Genomic DNA, 21,436 nt, shown 5'->3' with positions numbered 1-21,436 from the left:
ATTTCTGAAAACAAATAATTCTGCTGGCTCGTTTGAGTGCCACCCTAACCCACAGCTTCATTTTTGACTGTGACTTTTCCATGAAATTGCTTGTTTTGAATACCAAGGGTCATGCCTAAATTGAGACAGCAATTCACAGATGAATTGTTTTAACACAGATTAGTACTTGATTTAAAGCAGATCCAGTTTTTTAGGCAGTTCAGCCAAAGGAGTCAGCTGGTATCCAGTGCAGCAGCACTTTACTTGAACACCTATGTGGTTCTTTATTCACACTTCATTTATATTTATATGGCTCTTATATTTGGTCTGGCTCCCATTGCATAAGTTAGAATTCTGGATTTCCATTTTAAAAACAAGACTCAGCAGAGAATTGTCACTACCACCTTATAAAATTCAGTCTGTGTCCACATCAGCTTTTACAGCAAATCTGGATCTGAAGCCAACAGGAGGGAAACTAAGTGTAAGAAGGTCCATCTTTTCAGAAACTCTTGTCAGTTCTGGAGAATTTCCCAGGGGTTTGAGTGAGAGCTGGGCCCTCACAGCAGCCAGGACTGTTTGTGAGCAATTTAAAAGAAACAGCTTCTGTTCAGTCTTCCCATCCCACTTTCATATTAAAAAAGGGGACATTGACAATTCTGCAATTCCTCCATTAGAGGATGACAGAAGCTTAAGGGCTGGTGAATTGCTCAGATACAGCTGTAATTGCTTCTTTATAACCCAGTGTATGCATGGTAGACTTAAAATTCAGTTGTTAAAATCTGCTTACTTTTATTTTTAAATGTACTGACTTTTTAAAAATTATTTTTCAGGTTAACAAACAGAAATATTATTCACAAAATGCCTGAATGGACTCTCATTGCTATTGTTTTGTTATCTGTGTAAGTACCCTTAAATGTCAAATGTTCTTATATGCAACTGTCTTATTAGCCTATTGGAACAAGATATAATTTTCAGGTAAAAGAAAAGAAAGATTTCATGGAACTAACTGTAGAATCAACAGAAATATTTCTTTCATAAAAATGAACAAAATTTTCTTGACAAAACAGAAATCTCACCGTTGCATCAAATGTTATCAATAGACAAATTTATGTTAAGAAAAAAGAAGAGCTAAGCTTTAGGGCGTTTTGAAGAGGCCCTGCAGGATGAAGTAGGAGTATAATTCATCCTCTTCCACTTGCTGCTGACATATATTCTTCTGCTCTCTGACATTAGGACAAAATGACAGGTATATTGTATTATTTGGATTTGGCATAACTGTCAGGCTTTTCATTTCTCATTTTGCTTCTAATTTCTTAAAAGGTTTCACTTTTATAATTAAACTCAAATTATTTCTATAAAGATATATGTGCTTCTGAATAGGTATAAGTATTCTAGCACACTTCTTTTAGAAGGGAAATCTCTTTTAGCAGGAGAATTCCTCCCAAGGAATACTAGAACCCAGTATTTTATTTTTATGAGGATTAGCTTTGTTGGTTAAGTACCACAGTGCCTACAGTCCTCCTTAGCTTCGTTTTACTTACTGTAGAATTAAATTCTTTACAATGATTTCCCTAATGGGAAGCCTGATTGTATTACAGTGTCTTTCAGTAAACTCCTACACAGAAGCACAATCTATAAAAGCCCTACTCATATGCATCAAGTGAGTTCCTTAGTTTGTATTTTGCAAATTCATGTACTTTTCTGAAGTTAAAGACACAAACTTTGCAGTGTGTTAAACACACACAAATTTGTATTAAAAGGTGAACTAATGTTAAATGTTTAAGAAATCACTGGTGGTTTCACAGTGTCAGGCTCTGCCTTCCATTAGGGTTAAACCATCAACCAATCTTTGTATGTCTTGAGCTTGAATTACGAGATTGCACAAATCTTTATTTCCGAGTCTGTTCATGACTGCGCCGCTGCTGCTGCTTCTTTTGGGCTTCCTGGGTCACTGGAGCCTGTAGGACAGAGAGGTACTTAGAGCCATTCACAGGTCAGGAAGTATTGTGGGCCAGCCTCGTGGCATGCCCAGCCCTGCACTTACTTTCCTTGATCTTACTTCAGTCTGACACATTGTTCTGGCTGTGCTGTCCCAAGGAAGATGGTACCAGCAGGCATTAGAGCAGGCTTCAGCGAGCCTTACATCTGTGTCACCCAGCCAGATACCGCTCAAATGATTCATTAAATCAGAACACAGAAAGTAACTTTACTTGAATGCCTTGGCATAAATTTTTTATCAACTATAAGAACAAATCTTTTGTCATTTTTACTATATATTCTTATGGTTGAATTGGTAATTTGTGAAACAGATCTTATGAATTTTTCAAGTAGTTTCTGTACAGCTAAGGAAATGGTGTCTCTTTTTGATCAGAAGTTAAAATATGTAGCTGGTCTCTGCATATGATGAGCTGTAAATGTTTACATAAGTAATGATTGTTTTACAGCTGCTTTAAAATGTTATGCAAGTAGTAGGCAGTCCTGGTGGCAGTCAGTGTAAGCAGAGAACCAAGTCGCTTTTTACTTCTGCTTACTAAAGTTCCATCCCTAAAGAAATTAATTACATTTGATCACTAAAAAGAGTGAATTTTATTTATAATATTAGTGAAATCATAAATAAAACCGCTGCTGATTTCTACTTATTGTAAGGTTTTTGCAAGCTCATGACCTTGAGATTTTTAATAACTTCTCTCAGCTGCCTCTTAGGAGAGAATGTGGAAGAATGTAGCTGGGATAGAATGAGTGTTAAGATTCCTCTAATAAGATGATGCATCTTACGTTATTTCCAGAAAGATTAAAGCAGAACATTTAATTATTTGGAAATTCTAATCAAGCTTGAGAATTTAGTGGAAGCCAGGACTGTGCAGGGAAAGGCTACTGAGGATGTGGACAGCCCCTCACAGGTTCTCTCACTCAGGCCCTTTCTCACTTCCTACAGTCTGCCAAGGAACCTGTCATATAATAACCTTGCTAATAATTTTCATAAAAAGAATTGCACCCTATTTAAGTCTTCTCCCTTAGTTGTACTGAGACATTATGCACATTTAAGCACATCTACTGTTATTTAGATCATACAGTTGTGTGGGGCCTGAGTAAGAGGGGGGCTTTAGTAGCTTCAGCCATACTTTCACATTTATTCACAGGTCTTGACCTGGTTTCAGACATCGATATGACATATCAGTCATATTTCTGTTGATTCCACAACCATTTTACTGCTAACACTAACCAGTAAAGCTGCATAAGCAGCACCCTGGTAGGGGGTAATGCTTGTTCTTCCCAGGTGGGTGCCACAGCATACTACAGCTATCCCAGGGTGCAGGGATTGCAACAAGGCAGAGTGAGCATGAATTTCAAGGTATACCTCAAAAAAATCAAAGACTTCAAGTATTTTCTGTTTTGTATTAAAGGGGGCACGGTTGTTTTGTTTCAAGTAGCAACTGTTGGACTTTGCTTGCACCCTATTTTGTGCATCAGTGTTGTGGCTCACCACTTCCTTCTCAAACATACATGGCTAGTGTGTGCTGAGCACTTGGTGTTCTTAACTTCACAGAGCACTTTCAGAGTGCTCCAACCCTTTTTGTGGTAAGGTACTGGACAGAATAACTGTTAGCATTATGGCTGTATCAAATTCTAGTGTGTTATATGGTATGATCATGCTCTCCTCTCTTTGTTTGAGTGTGCATATTAACTCTTTGTAGGATACACCATGGTGGATATCATTAATGCCTAATTTTGGTGCTTAAATTAGACCCTAGGCACACTTCTAGGTCTGCATGTCCTTGAAAAGCTGCTGAAAGTACTCATGTGCCCTTGAGTCTACTGATTCTACTGAAAGAAACCTGGGCTTCTCATTCATTGAAATAAAGTGCCTGGACAGTGTGACATGTCTCAAAGTATAAAATGTTGGCAATTTCAATAGTGGAGTATTTCATGTTCCTAGGGAACAGTTGTTTTTATTCAATCAAATTATTGTATAAAATATGAACACAGCCAGTCTCTGCCTTTATTGAAAATCTAGCCTGAGGCACTCCTATGAATATGGCACATTCAGCAATGCTGAATCGACCTTGTTAGAGTACACTTTGACAGCCAGAGCTTTATGTTCAAACAGTGGTATTCATGCCTGTCATGGAGTGGGTGACTCTTAAAAATTATCTGTACATCAAATTTTTTACTTATTTGTAATCTGTAGTAATTTTGGCATTGGTTGATTTTGGTTTCTTCCTGTTACATCGTTTAGTATGTTAAATAGAATTTTTTGTTCTCATAATAGCTGCTTTATAATTTATTGTAAGCTAGAATGCATCTTTTTCTGCCAAAGAACTTTGTAAGATACCAAATGAAGCAGATAAATAGATATAAATACAGTAGTTCAAGAAAGAATGGAGAAAGCAGTGGGAGGATTGGTTGCTATACAAGCATGGGCACTTTCTGTTTTTAGTGTATACCCCTGGCACAGACTAATGGAAAGCTTTCAAGATATTTTCAGGAAATGTCTGCTTTCATCTTACTTATCTGAGCTGGCTGGTTCCAGTGAACTGTGGTCAGCTTCATCTGCAAAGCCTATGCAAGAGGTTCCCCCGCTAAAAGCTTTGAAGCATTTCAAAATGGTCTGGGATTAGTTTATAAGCATTTGGCTGCAGTATTTAAACAAACTCAAAATGACCATGATCACTAAACAAAAGCAGTCATTATATGTGTGCAGCCACTTTAGATAAATGTGTCATGTGGAGATGTACTCTAGAGGTTTACTCTCTTGGAGATAACAGTTCAGGAACTGGAGAATCTTGGGTTCAAGTATGTGTTTTTACTCCTCTGCACACGAGAGCACATCTATTGCTCAGCACTGACATTTCTAAATCATTTTAAGAGGAATTTAGATGTTTCTGATATCACTACTCTATTCTTATCTAAAAGTGTGTGAATGTTTGAAATGTATGAATCTAATTTACAAATACATATAGGATATGAATCAGACTTGCAGAGTGATTCTTTTTCCTACAGAAACCACATACAAGTCAGCTGGATGATATTTTATATAGCATGATGGAAGTTTGGTTCCAGGTTTCAGCTGAGAAAAATCATTCATCATTAACCTAGAAATAGAATTGTTTTCCATTCTGAAACAGAGCTGAGTTTGCAGGACCAAGAATCCAAAGAGTTTTTATAAAAGCATTTGAATGTGGTTATAGTGTTGTGTTTATCTGTAGAGTTATATTATTGTGTGAAATAAAGAAGCAGCTTTGTCTTAATGCATTAAAAAAAATCTTCTTCCCTTTTTCTCTTAATTTTAGGCTGTCATTTGATAAGTGTGAATTCAAATAGATTTTCTGTTAAGCAGATCTTAAGTTTTTTAAGCAGTTTTTTCTATTAAGCTTGCTTAGTTATCAGCAATTTCTAAGCAAACTTGAAGTTGCTTTTTTAGCATATTGTGGACATGATCAGTATTATCTTATTTCTTTCTGGCATGTTCCAGTATTATTTAGGAAACATACACATGAGGGATTTCAGTGTTGTTAATTGGGATATTATTCAGTGCCAACTTTAAAATTAATTAAATATCTTCCCCTTTCATAAGGGAGAAAATAGAAGAAACCTTAACAGTTTCCAAGAAGGTGTTTCTCCTGGAACAAAAAACCCCCACTGTTGCTGCAGTGATGTTCTGCAGGAAGTGACACTGAATTTCATCACAGCCCATACAGCTGCAGTGTTTTCCATGCTGGTATTCTCATGGGCAGCCTTCTAAATGGGACATTTGGATGTGCTGTAACTTTCATGTGTGCCCAGCACAATCTCTCTGAGTCCAGGATAATCAGTTCCTCTTTACAGTGCCGGAGCTTGGCTTCATCAGCAGGAGTGGAGCCTTGGCACCCGCTGTGTCCTGGACTCGCGCTGTGTGGAGTCAGGAGGGCTGGCTCAGAACGCTGTCAGCTCTGCACCTGCCACCTCTGCTGCCCAGTGCCCCCCCAGCAGGGGCATGGCTGCCTGCCAAGTGTCTTGGAAATCCCTCCAAGAGATAGAAATCTGCATGTTCCCAGCAGCTGTATGTGTGGGCATTCAGACTGACATCATGTGCTTCACCCTACCTAAGGATCCAACTGTCTGTGTCATTTGGGGGGAAATAGATGCAATTTATTTTTCATATCAATAATGTTATATTGGAGAATATTAGTGGTGCTATAATATTCCACAGTGGTGAGGAATAAACTAAGAATTACTCAGACACATGAAAATTTGAAGGTGATAGAAGATTAACTTAGAGAGGAGCCTAATTATTTTTATGTGATAATTGATAGTGGCCAGTACACTGGTGGAGACCTGGTTTTGTGTCCTGATACTGCAGGAATCAAATGCAAAGGCAGTTTGTACTTCTCATTACTTCTCACATTACTTCTTGAGATACAAAACCATTCTGACACCCAGTGGCACTCATCCAGTCTCGCAGTTAAGTTCTGAAGTGAGATGTTAACAGTGAAGGCAAAAATGTACAGCATTTTCTGAAATGTTTTCCTTTCATATATATGAAAACAGAAAAGCTTCTTTTGGGGAGGCAGGAAGGAAGAAGGAAATGCAGATCACCTAAAGATGATGTATAAGTGTTTCTCTAGACAGTGGGCTATGATAAAGCTCTCAGAATTTACAGACAATCCAAGCCAGTACATTTAACATCAGGGCAGGTGGCTCTTTTTACACGCGTATAATTAAAATAAATACTGGGGATAAGAAGACTGCAGCCAGTCAATTAACTAGAATGTTGTGTAAGTAAACAAAATCATATCTTCATAAAATTTTGCCTGGCACAATAAAGAGAATCTAGAACAATCATGTCTGCAGCAGTACATGATCTCTTCCCATTCCTCCCCACCAGGAAAAGTGTGCTTTAATTGGCTGGTAGCAACCATAACCAACCAGCACATGGAAGTTTATTGCAGAAACTGCAAAGTCTATATGTGTAATTGCATACTACAGGTGCAAAACCAGCATCGGTGCTAAAAGTGCAGATGCTTGGGTGTTTAGAGGCTTGTTTCATTTTAGAGCATGTTTCATTTTGATGTATATCACACTTACACCCTGTGTTCCACAGAAATGCACATTTTGCTCTCTCATCCACCCTCTGTCCATCTAAACATCTTAAGAGGACACTGAATAGATCTAATTCATCATAAAACTCAGTATTTCTGAGATGAGCTACTAGGGTTTTTAAAAAGTTAAGGAATAGTTGAGATTTATCTGGCTCTTCATATTCATTCCAAACCTCACCACATATTCTGCTGGTTTTAGGCCTGTGTTCAGTTCAGTGGACTTTCACAAATCAGTGTTAACAGTGCTCTTTTGCTGTAGGGCTGGTAAGATTGAGATTAGGGTAGAAAAGTGATTTACTGGAGATCATCAGGCCGGTAGTAGATTAGGAAATTAAACAAGCAGGAAAAGGCTTTGGGGTTTTTCGGTTTTGGTTTGTTTGTTTTTTAAAACTGCTGTGTGCTGTTATTTCTGGGAAAACATGCTTAAGAATCCTTAGCTTTCAGGGATTTCTAAGAATCTCAGTTTGAGAGGTCCAAAACCACACAGGCATTTCTTTACAAACTGGGAAAGGCAAGTAGAAGAGTGTGGAGGTTGTTCTGTTTAACTTCTTAATACAAAACATTAGGACACAGTGTAAGCAAGGCTATTCCTAGCATGTCTCTTTACTCAGCTGCATTATTACAGGTGCTTGATCTGTATACTGGACTGTAATCAAGTTACAATGTTAAAAAGTTGTGAAACTAAGCTATGATCAATTTTACAGTCATCGTTTCCCTAGTAACTGAGCACAGGTGAGTACATTTTATAAAGTCAAGTACTGGCATTATTTACCTAAACATATTGCATTGTAGCTGTTTTAACTTACTGCAAATCAGTATATTTTATTCTGTCTTTTTTGAGTTTTTTTCCAACTTACATATCACTAAGGTAATGAATTTATAGGAATATCCATATGTGGAATAATGAAGTGCAAAAATGGAGATACATATACATAGAGATAGATATAAAACAGTGTTTAATTGATACATAAAATGTATCAGATTTTAATATAAAGGCATATTTTAGATATCAAATTGTTCCGCTTTATGTGCACAATAGTTCACACAAAGAATGTGTATTTTACAAAGTACTTAAGAGGTTCAGGTTCTCAAAAGCTTACATTTTGGCATTCTTTAATCTGAGACTTATACATGTGCTTAATTTCATGTAGCTAGGTAATCCAGATATTTCAGTGGCATAGATTCCAGTATTTGAGGTGTCACAGGAACACCTTGTGGAACATAAAAAGGAAAAGAAGACTGAAAAGGATGAGAGGATCAGTTTTAAAATAAATTTTAGATGTACTAAATTTTAAACTTTTACTAAGTTAAAGAAGAGGGGGAAATGGGAATAAATGATCAAACTGAGAAGTACCTTTGATCTGTCAGCTGGTTAGCAGGAAACAGGCTTCAAATAAATGGAGCTCTTTAAACAAAGCCTGTCCTTGAAATGTGTACATAAGAAACTTAGATTTGTTAAGGAGAAACAGCTGATAGTGATTTCTTCTGGGTTCATATTGAGAATCTTATTTTGCCTTGGTATTACGCTGATAAGTAAGATAAATTAAAAGTTTGTGGAGCAAATCCCTGTATGCATGCTGGGTCTTTAAATGGCACACAGTGCTATAGGGGTTCTAATGCTCTGTGTGTGTGAGCTAATGTTGTACTCATCTTTGGAATACAGTAACGTAGATGTGTACCATGCTCCATTGGTTTTTGAGGAAATCATCCTGCAGTCATACCTGTTGTACAAAATAGTGAAACAAAGTCTGATCCACTACACTTTGTAGAAGAGAACTCTGGATAAGAAACTGTAGATATTATTGAGCTGGTTTTAGTGCTTCCTTAGTCTTGCCTGGCTCAAGGTCTTTCTAATCCACTGTTAATGAAATCTGGAAGTGCTGTTTTGCATATAATTGCCAAAGTAATTGGTTTTTGCCAGGCCTATATGATATTTGTATTGATGGCAAATGATAGTCATTTAAAAATGACTAAGTCCTTGAAAATAGTGTTCTTAAATGTCATTATAACAAGAGGCAAATAAAACCGTTCCATATTATATTATATATATATATATCTATAAGCCGTTCCATATTGTGGCTTTAAAGGAGTCATGGGTCCTGGAATTTTTGTCACTTCCATTGTTATTAGCAAAATATTTCCAGAGTATTAGCTGTCAACTTTCTCATTAGACAGTATTAGACAAGTACTGAGTTTTTTCCTTTTCTGTGTCTTTTTGTATCAGTGCAACATTAATTACTATTAATTTTTTTCATTGCAGAATCTTTGTAGTTACACAGCTGTTTGTTATAAATAACAGGTAGCAGCTGATGGAATGATTCTTAACTTTCAAGGGAGAGAAAGAAAGTGGCATAAACAATGCATCCTGATATTCATGTGAATTGTTTGTTTGTTTGTTTGTTAGGTTAAAAAAAACCCCAAAATTCCAGAATATTTGCATTTTCTTAAATCCATTTTAAATTAACAATTTCTGTACCTGATAAGGTAGCTCTAAGTCTATGGCCTCAACTCTTCTCTCCTGCATAGTTTAGTTAAAACATTTAAATGGCTTCCAAAAATTTCCTTATGCAGCTTAATGGAAAAACAGAAGTTGAACTCTCATATGCAGGGAAAGACAAGAAATGACTGCTGATATGGAATGTTAGAGTGAGCCTGCAGAGTATTTTGCAAATGTCCACTGGGCTCCCAAAGCCGTTGTGAGGAGAGCAGGGTGTGCCATGAGAGAGCTGTGCTGCACAGCCTGTGCCCCAGGCAGGGGTGGGGTTGGGGCTGCTGCACCTTCAGCTGTGCCCCAGCCTGTTCTCCCAATTGCCAGTTCCCTGTTTGGACATAAACAACTCCTTGGGGGGAGAGGGTGGGGGTAAGAAGGAAAGAGAGAAAAGCAGATCCATTGTCTTTTTTTTCAGTTGATAGCAAGCACTTCCATGAAATGCTCAGCTAACCCCTGGTGCTGTAGAAAGGCTTTCCTTTTACTGTTAGTCGTAGCCATCCAGTCATATCTGGCTACACCACACATGAAATGTTGGCCCCATTAAAAGGGAGTGGAAGTTGACTTGTGTCTGGACAACAACTACATGAAAAGTGTGTGTGGAAAGTGAACTTTACATGAAGAAAAAATATATTTGCATAACTATATACATAGACATGTATCAAAGAATGTATTTATTGAAGAAACTTGTAGAAGCTGCATAGGAAAAAATGAAGGTAGTGGAAAAAATTAACAAACGTAACTTTGGAATGAACCTTAATTTTTGCTGTATACTTGGATTATATAGGAATTCCAGCCATTGATTTTGAATCACTGTTGGTAGCATTGATTTAAATGCAGTGGACAAAAATTTTAAAGCATGAATAATTTAGTTTCTGTTGCCATCAGAGGATTAAAGTGCCTGTGCTGGATTCTGTGGACAAGTCAGTACACAATAATGAAAGGAAGTTAAATAATAAATAAAACATAAGTTGCACTTCAGTTACAAAATTCTTGTCTTTATGATGAGAATAGGATCTTCAGGCTATATTTAAAACTAGACCAGAAGTGGCTTTTTTTATCTCAGTAAGAAAATTGCCTGTTTATTTCTGCCACTTATTGCTATTTAATGCTGTGGGCTTTAGAGTGTTTTATCTTTCATTAAGAAAGTATAATCCAGAAATATATTGGGGGAGATTACAGAAAGCTGCCCCTGAATGCCAGTTTCCTCTTTGACTGATTGGATATGGTAACAAAAGGCCCTAAGCTAGAGACCACTTTAATTGCAGAGTTGCAAGTGACACTGACATCATAATTACTTTTTTCCAGTACTAGTGTAGTTTAATTTAAAAGACTCAATTCCAAAGATATATCTAAATACTTTTGCATCTTGTTTGTAAGTTAGATGCTTCCAGTTCAAGATTGTCTGTCAAATATTAATGTGTTCTAATGGAAATTGTTCACTCTGGAGACAGCCTTTTGCTTTTAAGGGTTTGGGGTTTTTTAATGCTGAGTTTTTTAAATCATGCTTGAGCTAAAGTTATAAGAAACAAGTAGGGGTTTGGGGTTTTTTTCACTGAAACTGCAAACAACAGCTAAATTACGTAAGTTGAGGCGGTCATATTTTCTAATTTCTGAGCATACGTTTAAACATAGTAATTAAGTGTAACCACTTAATTACACCAAAGTTAATAATTTTTTTTAGGTCCCTGGTGTTCCATCTTTATCTTACAGCTAGACTCATGTAGTGCTTCAGCTTTCTGTCCAATACTAACTTTGGCCTGATGGATGCACCAGGCTTTGGGATTTAAGATACTTTACTAACAAATTGCAGTCCCTAGACAAGTGTACTGTATCTAGTGAGATACTGAAAGTGAGAGATTCTACCTGAAATTAAGCAAGCAGCCAAGGTATTGTGAAGAACATGCAAAGTTACAATGATAGTTTCAATTTACTCTGCCCAGATGTCTGAGTGCCTTTGGGTAGGGATTCGTGAAATGGATAAATGCAGCAAGCATTGGAGTTTACGCCATCAGCTGAAGCACGTTATAAGTGATTGATACATGGCAGCACTACAGCTGCATGTACAGGCAGATGGTCTGTGGGCTGCAATGCACATCAATTCACTGAGTTTTATTGCTGATGTGTAACACTTGTTGGATTGAGTCCATCTAGCCTGTTGTCTTAAACAAAACAATTGTTTTTGTTTAATCAATTGTGTTGGAGACTTCCTTAAAAGGAACATAACTAAAATGGAATCTAAATGTGTGTTCTATAAAACTGCTATATTAAAAGAAAGGCATTTCTGATTAGTAACATTTTTATTGCATTGCTACACCCATCTGATCTGCAACTTAAGAGTAGTGCAAATATATTTGGAGTGTTAAAAAAAAACCTCAAAACCAAAACACCCAGCACTTCTGTGTTGATGCAGTGGAACCCATTAGAATGGCATGGTTATCTGCGTGGCTATAGCTGGAGCAAGAGTGTACTGCTCAGAGATTTGCTGGCACCCTTGTAGCACACATGCAGTAGTCTGTATCTGTGGTTTTATTGGGGAAAGGGGGAAAATACTGCCTGTAGTGCTGCCAGCTCTTGCTTCATTTCTGTGTTCTGAAACAAGTGTTAAGGAAACTTTTGTGATTATTCATTAGTTCAACTCCATCATTCTGACAGAAAACTAGTTATCACTGATCCTGGTTATGATGATCTTAAAAAATTAAGCGACTAAAACAAAAGGTAAAAAGAAACAGAATTTAAAAACCCAACCCTTATGTTGTGGTGGTTATGTTAAGAGTCTTATTCACAGTGCTTAAATACCTGTAACTGGCAAAAAGACAACTTATTTTCCAAAGCTGACTCTAGAAAGAGAGTAGTGCATGCCTGTTCCATCATTCTCTTTATACTTCTGTTCCTGTTAAAATTCCAAGCAGGTCAAACAACATAAAGAACTTAAAAAAATGTGTTTGGATCCATAGCTTCTGCCACAACCAGTGGCTTTTACTTTTTCAAGCTTCTAACTCTGGAAAAAAAATTAGGAAGACTGGCAATGCTTACGTTTTTCTAGGAGGAGCTTATTAATAGTCTTCTGAGAATTAACATATGGCTTTTCTTCATGAGTATAGAAGTGCTTTCCATGATATTGGAGCAATTTATGTGCACTCAAAGTCTCAACAATTTGTGTATCATTTCAAGTGACCAATTTTGAGGAGCAGAAAGGAAACTGACTCTTATGTTGTTGTGTTTTTACCCCTGTTTTCAGGTGTCTCTTTCAAAGAGCTGTAACTGACTGGTAACACTGTGGTGGCTTTGAAAATTTTTAACGTTTTCAAAGGGAATCACAAAATTCATCTTAAACAGAAAGTCCAGAAAGCTTTCCCTGAGATCCAGTAGCAGGGGGAAGAATGGTACTGGACAATTGGTTTGGGTTTTTAGGAAGAATATTCATACCCCTGGATAGGAAATGCCAATTAATGCTTTAAATTACATAAAAGTTTTCTCTTTTCTGAATGTATTCAGCTGTCTTCGTTAAGGTACGCATAGATCTAAGAACAAGTTGCACACGCTACCGTATTAATTAATGAAACTTATTCCTAAAAATAATTGAGGTTTGACTCCTAGATATACTTGCCAAGTATTTCTGTAAGGCACCTGATCCATAGAAAGCTTGGGTCTTAAGCTGAAGCATTGAAACTATGTAAACATTTTGTGGTAGCCAGATGTCCTTTAATAGCTTGATAATAATTGATTATTCTTCACATGAATTTCACCTTAGTGGGGTTTTTTTCTTGTACATATAACATATGTGGAATAGCCAGCAAATACAAATTTTATCAATCAGATAGAGTTCAACATTTTTAACACTTTTTAAACGTTACAAATGCCTGTTTACCATATGGTGTAAGTGGGTGTGCAGGAAATGACAGTCTCATCAAGTCTGATATACTACTTTTCCATGATATGAGCATGAACATTTCCTTTTAGTAGCTCTTGCTGAAGGCAAGCCTTTGAAGAATGGGTGTAATTGGTAATTTGTAAATGGTAATTTTGGACTGTAACATTTACATTGTGTACTTCTGTAGGTGGTTATTTTAAAATCAATTAATCCTTTAGCTTTTCTTATTTTTATTTGACTTCATTCATAAAAGTTTGTTCCAGATTAATGCTGCAACATGTGAAAAGGGTAACAGAAAAGCAAAATTTGTATTTTCTTTCCACTGGTCCACTAGCCAGTTCTAATTATTGTGGTCCCAAGTATCCTATTTCCTGTTTTTATTCTACATCTGTAGAAGATGCTGCAGACTTTCAAGGGAATTCTACAATCTTTGAACTGAAATCCTGTGTGTCATTAAATTGAATTAGTCATCATAGTTTCTTGAGAGATAAGATCATTGTAATTTTCTGTGACTTGAAGATACTGATCCCAAATGCTGTTCTGGCTTGTTTGCATACAATTAAGGTTTAATTCAGTTAAGCAGTCCCTCAATACTCTCTTGGGCAGTACCTCAAATATTCATTGGACCAGTGTTACTTAGAGCATGTAACTTACCACTCCATGCAAACCAGCAACTTCTGCTTTCCAGACGAAAGCTTCTGCTTCTGCTGCAGCAGCCACCTGAAACTAGAAAAGTACTAGATGGTAACTGCTTTTCAAATGACAAGTTAAAGCATCATTTAAAGGTCAAAAGGGCACAGTTTTCCAAGAGAAAAATGTTTGTACATAGATTCATAAATATTTAACGATGCCCCGTCAAGATGCAACTTTTAACTAATTGCTACAAACTTGCATGTGCCTCTCTGAAGTGACTTGTTGATTTAGTCTCTTGTTTATCAGATAACCAGTAGCTTAATTCATTTTAAAACAAAGTTTAGGTAAGAAAAAAAAATTGATCCATGTCTAAAACTTTTTTTGACTTCCATTTCTCAATATTTAATACCTGGCAACTTCTCTGAAAGTAGCAATACCTTTTTCTTTTTTTCTTGGTGTAACCTATAATAGCTACTCTTTAAGCAGTGTGTCTTAAACAGAGTCTGACATTTATGACATGCTTGTAATTCATGAAACTATGTACTATCACCAACTGCGGTTCCAAAAAAAAGAAAAAAGCATGTGAGCTTCATGGTAATAAACCTTTAATAAACCTTTTGGTTTTAGAGTAATCCTTAAAACTGCACAAGCTTCCTGCTGTTTTTGAAAACTAATGTCCTTGTTAATATCCTCTGAAGCCCACAGCAGGACTAAGAAAATTCCAGTAAAAATGCATGTAAATCTACATCATGGCCAGGAGAGTAGTTTACAGGGCTACAGCTACCTCGCACCAGCACCCAGGAAGTCATGACTGTTTCTGCCACCAGTGTTTTTTCATCTAGAACCTGCATCATTCTGAGAAGGGTGACTTGAAGACAAGCAGAAATGCATCTCCTGTCTTCCTCCCGCCATCTCCAGCCTAACACTCTGCAGTGGTCCCTCTGATCTCTCAGCGCTGCTGTGTCCCCGCTGATAAAGCGTCCCCATGCAAGCGCAGCCTCCTGCCGGCCTGCCCTGGCCAGGGTCGCTCTGATTCACCAGCCCGGGGAGCGAGCCCAGCGCCTCCCCCAGGACAGAACAGCTCGGTCCGGCTGGCACGGAGTGCATTACAAACCCAGTGGCCTCAGGCCAAAATCACAAACTCCACTCTGAACACTTCTCTTTTATATATATATGTAGCAGAGTTTATGCAGAAGTCATTTCTTTCCGCACCTTGCCCTTACTTTCAGCACCTCTGAAAGTCCTTCTCACCAAGTGTCAGAGTTTGAGAGCTGAACTGTTCAACTAATGTACATACTGAAATGCAATCCACAAAGAAATGGGAAGTAATTTTAACTCATTAAAAGTTAAATATTTTTTCATTAATTTTTTTGGTAAATTTATTTTTTTATTAAGGGTTTCTTATTTACTATGTCTAGCAAGGTCCTTTCTTTGTGTTTTATCACTCTTTTTGCTTAATTTAAAAGAATCTTCTCTCATAGGCAGTTTTTTTAAAGTGGAGGTGCTCTTAATACCAGTGACTGCAGGGAGATTGATCTCAGTTGTTACTCACTTGAAGACTTCCTGAGCTGGGAAGTTTTTAGGAATCTGCAGACTGTCTTGAATTTCTTATTAAAAGTACATCATTGCACAAATGTGTTCTAAACTAACTCTTTTGTGTATGGTGTCAATGGCACTGTTTATTTACAGTATTTGAGACAAAGTAACTGTTGCTGGGATAGGAGTTCTTGTTAAGTGATCTTGTCAGTAATCTTTGGTGTTAAAGTTTCTTAACATTCAGCATAAGTTTAATACTTGATTTTATTCATTAAAGATTTTAATATTTGGGCTTAGGAAGCAGATTCAGCTATTACTACCTTTGCAATATTTTGCAATAGAATTAGAAGAAAAAGGAAGGACTTCAGGATAAAAATATATTCAGGTAAATTAAAGGGTAAATGGGAACAAACAGCTCAGTATTTCAGCTCATCTGCATATAGATTTTATGTATGTAGGTGATCTGCATAGTGGTAGCTCCTTCCAAACGGAGGAATTTTATATCACTTTTATATTTTAGTCATATGAAGAAGTATATAACTTTCACTGTGTGACTGTTTATGAGCTTTTTGGTAAAGAAATAATGACTGGATCCTTCCTTTTATATGTCTAATTGTACATTCTGCACTTTGTTTATTCTGACATCTGTGTACATTGTATAACCTCTATGTACAATTAATTAGAGGCATACAAACTACTCTCATTTTTTCCAATTAGATTTTTTTATTTACTACATACTAATAAATCATATTTTGGTACAGCTCATATTGTATATCATACATACAGTCTATTATATAGTGTAATTAATCAAATGTGACATTATAAACTGCTTTTCTTCAATACAGTTTGAACTCACAAGCTTTGCTTTCTAACATCTGCCACTCAAAAGTTGCTTTACTGTATGAAATATGTTTGGCTTTTTTCCAGATTGTCACAAAGAACTCCACTTTTCAAGAATACTCAGTCAAGCCCAATGTACACACAGTTCCTGACCACATTACTGGAAGAACTGCATTTCAAAAATGAAGATCTGGAAAGTTTAACAAGAATATTTAGAATGGACTGACAACTTGAGTGGTCAGTCAACTTTAAGCTACTTTGTGTGTCTTAAAACCAAGCTGGTTAACCACAGGTTTAATGTTCAGCATTTTGTAAGTATGTACAGTAACTACAGATTGTATCAGCTGGAGCAGAAAATGTGTGAAGCACATTTTAAAGTAAAGAAATATGTATGGTATGGAAATGAGTGTCATCAGTTTGTCACTTACAATAAAATGTAAATAATTTCCAGTAAATGCCAGCTGCTTACTTGTCACACTTATCTTTTGATAATGTATGGTTGGTTTACTGCAATTTTGAGGAATTTTTACTACCACGGTTTATTAAAAAAAAAATTCTGTGTGGCTACAATGGCTAAGACTCAGCAGTTTTTTTTAAATTATTACAATTAAATTGTTATGTTCCATTTTGTGATATGAAATTAAGAGCTGCGTATTTTTTGCATAATGTTGAGATTACATTTTCCATTCCAGGTAGGCCAAAAAATTTAAGAGCAAATACCTTATGTTGATCATACTGAACTGATTTAATGAATATAGATTATAGTATCATTACTGATCTCACTCCTTTGTTCCCCACTGAATAACATGATCATCTTAGCATCTCCTACTACCTGAAATAGTTGCACAGAGAACAAAAGAACACCTTCAGTTGTTTGAACTTTTTAAAATGAAAAATGAAATTTAGTATGAATTGTAGTACTTGCATTTCTGCTTTTTCATTTCCTTCCTATGGGTAAGAATTTTGCAGTCTTGTGAAGAAGCTGACTAACCGCAGTTGTTCAAGGTATGAAGACAAGTTAAAATATGGATCATCTGAAAAGTGTTTAAAAGTAGTAGAAAGGAATTTGGATTGGTTTGGTCTTTCTTGGTTTGGAAACTTTCAGTCAAAGTTTGTCTACAGGCATCAGGGAAAGAGAGGGGAAAAAGCATGTGAGCCTCCAATGGTAAGAGCAGTGCTGCTGACATTTTTCCAGTTGCCCTCGTGCATGGAGCAGGAACCTTTAGGAATGATGACTACAGTACACAAATATGTCTGATTCATAGCCTGTTCACCCCTTCTAAGAAAAGGGGTGGTATTTGAACCTGTGTAAAAGTTCTTTTTAAACAGACTCTAGTTGTTACTAATGTGGACTTCTTAAATATATTTTAATAACTAAAAATTTTTTGCTTTCAGTAGTCATTTCATTTCAGAGAGTTGTGTTATTTAGGCTGAGTATGTTTGGAATAGCTTCTGTCACTAAGTGATTATAAATTGCACTTTAAAACTAGTCCACTAATATTCTTAATGATTCCATGTTTTATTGCATAGTTCTCAGTTCGTAGGAGACTGTATTTTGAGAGACTTGAGAAGAAAGTTGTAACTGACATTTGCTGCTTAGTCTGCAGCAAATGCCAGCTCTAGGCAAGGCTGAGGCAAGCCTTAACAGGGCTGCTACACATTCACTCCATTTAAAAAACCAAAGTTTATTCCTTTGGTTTGCTTCTGTAATTGGACACCAGAAAGGAACTCTAGACTTAAGTAGTTCACTGCTGTGTAGTTCCTTCATGATAATCAGAGTAAATATGTGTAGATTCCCCCCAACACACAGAAGCTTGTGCAGCTTTGCCATGGAAGCTTCACTGAGCAGTAGACTTTATTTAGGCAATGTTTGACTTTTCCAAATTTACATTGTAATGGGAAGTTACTTTCAGTGTAAGTTGTAAAAGCAACAATTTAGAATTAGGATAACCCTGAATGCAGAGTTACAGCTATGCATTTTTTTAAGTATGTAGTAGGGGGAAAAAATACCCATTACAATCAGAGTGTGTCTGATACAAAATTTATAAGAATTACTGATAGATGTTACATTGGTTTTGTACCATGATGGAAAGGTTTACTTGATACATATGGAAAGAAGGGTCAAGACCTCACCAAAAGATAAACTTCTATAGAGGACTGAGTAATATGTATGATACTCTGAGCAGAACTTAAACCTTGAATTTATATCTGTTCACTTCTGATTTTGGAAGTTGACTGAATTTCTGTTTTTAGCTAGTAGATTCTGAGCAAGCCATTATTCTGTTCCATGCATGTTTACCTTGGGGCACAGATTACCTCATAACAGTTCTGCCATAGAGTACACCTAGAAGGCATTGCAAGTGTATATCATACCAGGAATGTGACTGTGTTTCATCAGGTTTGATGGCTCTCATTTGGAAAGTTTTTACACTTCCTGTCAGTTTAGTGGTGTGATTTTTTTTTTTTTGGAGTTATTTTTAGGCTTGATCTTCAGCACCTACTGTGTAGGAAATGTATAATCTTGTAATAAGAATGAATAGGTTGCAGGCTCAAAGACCTCTCTATCAAGGTTCACTATAACTGCTTTTACTGTCTGCCTCAGCAGCTCAAAAAAGTCAGCTTTCAGGATTTTTGCATCTCTTCTTTCACTGCTGTATAGTAAGCTCCCTCATTCTTTTCCTTGCCCTACAAGAACAAAATAACATTTCTCCATCCATGAGTCCAGAAGAACATTCTGTAGTATGCTGGGAACACCCTGAAGGGATATTCTTCACTTCCTTGTAATGATTTCATCTCTGTTAGACATAACACACATGTAAATAAATGCAGAAAGTGTACATATGTACCCAATACTTTTGAATAGGAGAGAAGCTATAGACTCATCCCAAAAAGATCTTTCAATGCTGTCAGGCTTAACTGGTGTATAAAAATCACAACTCAAATACCAAAAATTCAGTTCATTTATGTAGTTTTCTTATGAGCATGGTTTGTAACAGCCTAACTGCTTAGAAATGGTCAAATCTAGATACCGTTTTTTATCTTAAAGCAAATTTCTGTCACAACTATCTGTCCTTCAGAAGATAATACAGAAGATAATGCAGCTGGTTTTTGGTGTTGTTCTGCCCCTTCTCATTTTGCTTATGTTGGCAGACAGATTGTTTCCTTGTGGCCTTGTTTCTGTGCTTACTGTTTTTCCTTCTGTGTAAGTTAAACAGATGAGAGCAGTTGACATTTGGGTCAGTGGTGGTTTCAGCCTTATCTCAGATACACTAAATTGTAGTGACTGGCTTCTGAGCTGCAGGTGTGGAGAGACATCATGGATCTGGGGTTTAGGGGAAGTGGGACAGAAGCCTCTATTTCTGAACAGCTCTGTCAAAGGGGCATAACTCGGCAAAGCCATTAGCACCTTAGATGATAAGGATCATAAAATCTCAGAAGTCCACTGCCATAACCACGGAAAGCATCCAGCGCTGTCTCGTCCATGGCCAGCAATTGGAATAGGATGTGTTTCTTTTAATAGCAGGAATGAGTGACACATACCTGCATGTCACTCATTCCTGCTAGTAAAATCAGAGAATGGATTTCTTACCAAGTTTTCCATAGCTGTAATGAAATAATCTAGGAAGAGAACAAGCATATACACAGAGTCACATTTTCTCAACATTATTCGAAGCAGTCTTTATGCTGGCCAAAGAGGCTGATGGAAAGGCTTTTGTGTCTATTCTCACACCAAAGTTCAGTTCACCGTCTGGTAAATGCTCTCAGTGGAAGCAGTGCACTCTGTAATACTGAATCTCCTAGCACAGAGACCTTCACTGCTGCCATCTGATTATTTTTGCCCATTGACCATACTTAGTGACTTTTCTTGGATTTTGGAGAGAAAAAGAGGAGTCAGAGTGGTTCATTTGATGTTCACCATTTCAGAAAAGTAGAAAAGTCATAATGTAACCCATACACATTCAGGTTTTTTAAGAGATTACCTTGAATCTGTGTAAAGTTTGCAAATCAAGCTAGATATGGTAATGCAAAATCCTACATTAAAACAAGCAGAAGAGAGCCTGATTTATTTAATTGAAAACTACCAAAACAAAAAAGTTCCTTGTTCCTCAGCATAACTGACAGGGCTGTGCTGCTGTCCAAACCCAGGGCTGGAAATTTCGATCCACCCGGTCTTTCAAAGGGAGATGCAGGGAGCAACAAGGTGCTGGTACATGCATGAGATGTGTCTGGGGCCTCACAGGCCGTGTCCACACAACACATACAAGAGTCACCTGTATTTTCCCTCTTCAGTCTCAGTGAGTAGCTTAAAAGTGAGACATCTGTTGTGGTTTTAGGGGGAAAATGACGGTTTGGTGAATCTTGATGTTCCATGCCCTACCCTTCTCCCCCTAGTTTGAGAGAACCTGGACTCTACAAAGTGCAGGAGGGGATGAGCAGCTCACCTGGACATGTCTCTTTTAACTGCTGAGAAAAAAGGACTAGCACATCAGAGAGAAGAAAAAAGGAAGAGACAAGGGGAAAGCAACACTCATACCATCTAAATTTAGGCATCCAAACTTAGGTACCCACCTGTCTTCATCTGTTTCAGAGAGAACTGATGCTCTTAAATTTAGGGTCTTCACATCTTACCTTAGTGCATTTATGAAATGGATGGTGGTAATGCCTCTACTCCTGTTCCCTCATGGGGGAAAGAAAGCAGAAAAGTCAGCTGAGAATGCTGACACAGTAGACTGGCTCTCCCTGGAGTAATTTGTAGTAGAGTGTGGCACAAAATTGAATGGGGACCTGCCCCTGCACAGTAGGGAGTTTCTAAGCAATCTCATCCTATTATTCACTTATTTTGATGGCTACTACTTCACAAAATTTTTTCTTAACCTATAAGAGTTAATACCAAAAGAATTCAAGTGAGTGATAGTCTTTAGGGAAAGCAAAACAATGCCCCTAAATTAGGGGCACACTCTAGTTCAAGAGTTTGCCTCTAAGTTTTCCATACTTACTGTTTATTTC

At 37.1% G+C, this 21,436-nt stretch overlaps 1 protein-coding gene across 7 annotated transcripts in view; it reads left to right on the top strand.

The window, feature by feature from the left end:
* Nucleotides 1-17,001, top strand: part of RPAP2 (RNA polymerase II associated protein 2) — a 33,150-nt gene extending 16,149 nt beyond the window's left edge. For 3 of the 7 annotated variants that reach the window (XM_071436293.1, XM_071436296.1, XM_071436295.1), the window contains exons 11-12: nucleotides 810-878; nucleotides 16,517-17,001. In XM_071436293.1, coding sequence (XP_071292394.1) covers nucleotides 810-878; nucleotides 16,517-16,655 — 208 coding nt within the window. In that variant the 3' untranslated portion in view covers nucleotides 16,656-17,001. The other 4 variants (XM_071436298.1, XM_071436299.1, XM_071436294.1 and 1 more) reach the window with 4 other exon arrangements.
* Nucleotides 17,002-21,436: the final 4,435 nt, after the last annotated feature.

This window comes from Agelaius tricolor, unplaced genomic scaffold (assembly GCF_023055355.1).
Source record: "Agelaius tricolor isolate 1412-34295 unplaced genomic scaffold, bAgeTri1.0.p SCAF_11, whole genome shotgun sequence".
In the NCBI taxonomy this organism is placed as follows: domain Eukaryota; kingdom Metazoa; phylum Chordata; class Aves; order Passeriformes; family Icteridae; genus Agelaius; species Agelaius tricolor.
Note: the sequence above shows the minus strand (reverse complement) of the source record. Positions and strands in the feature narration are given on the sequence as shown.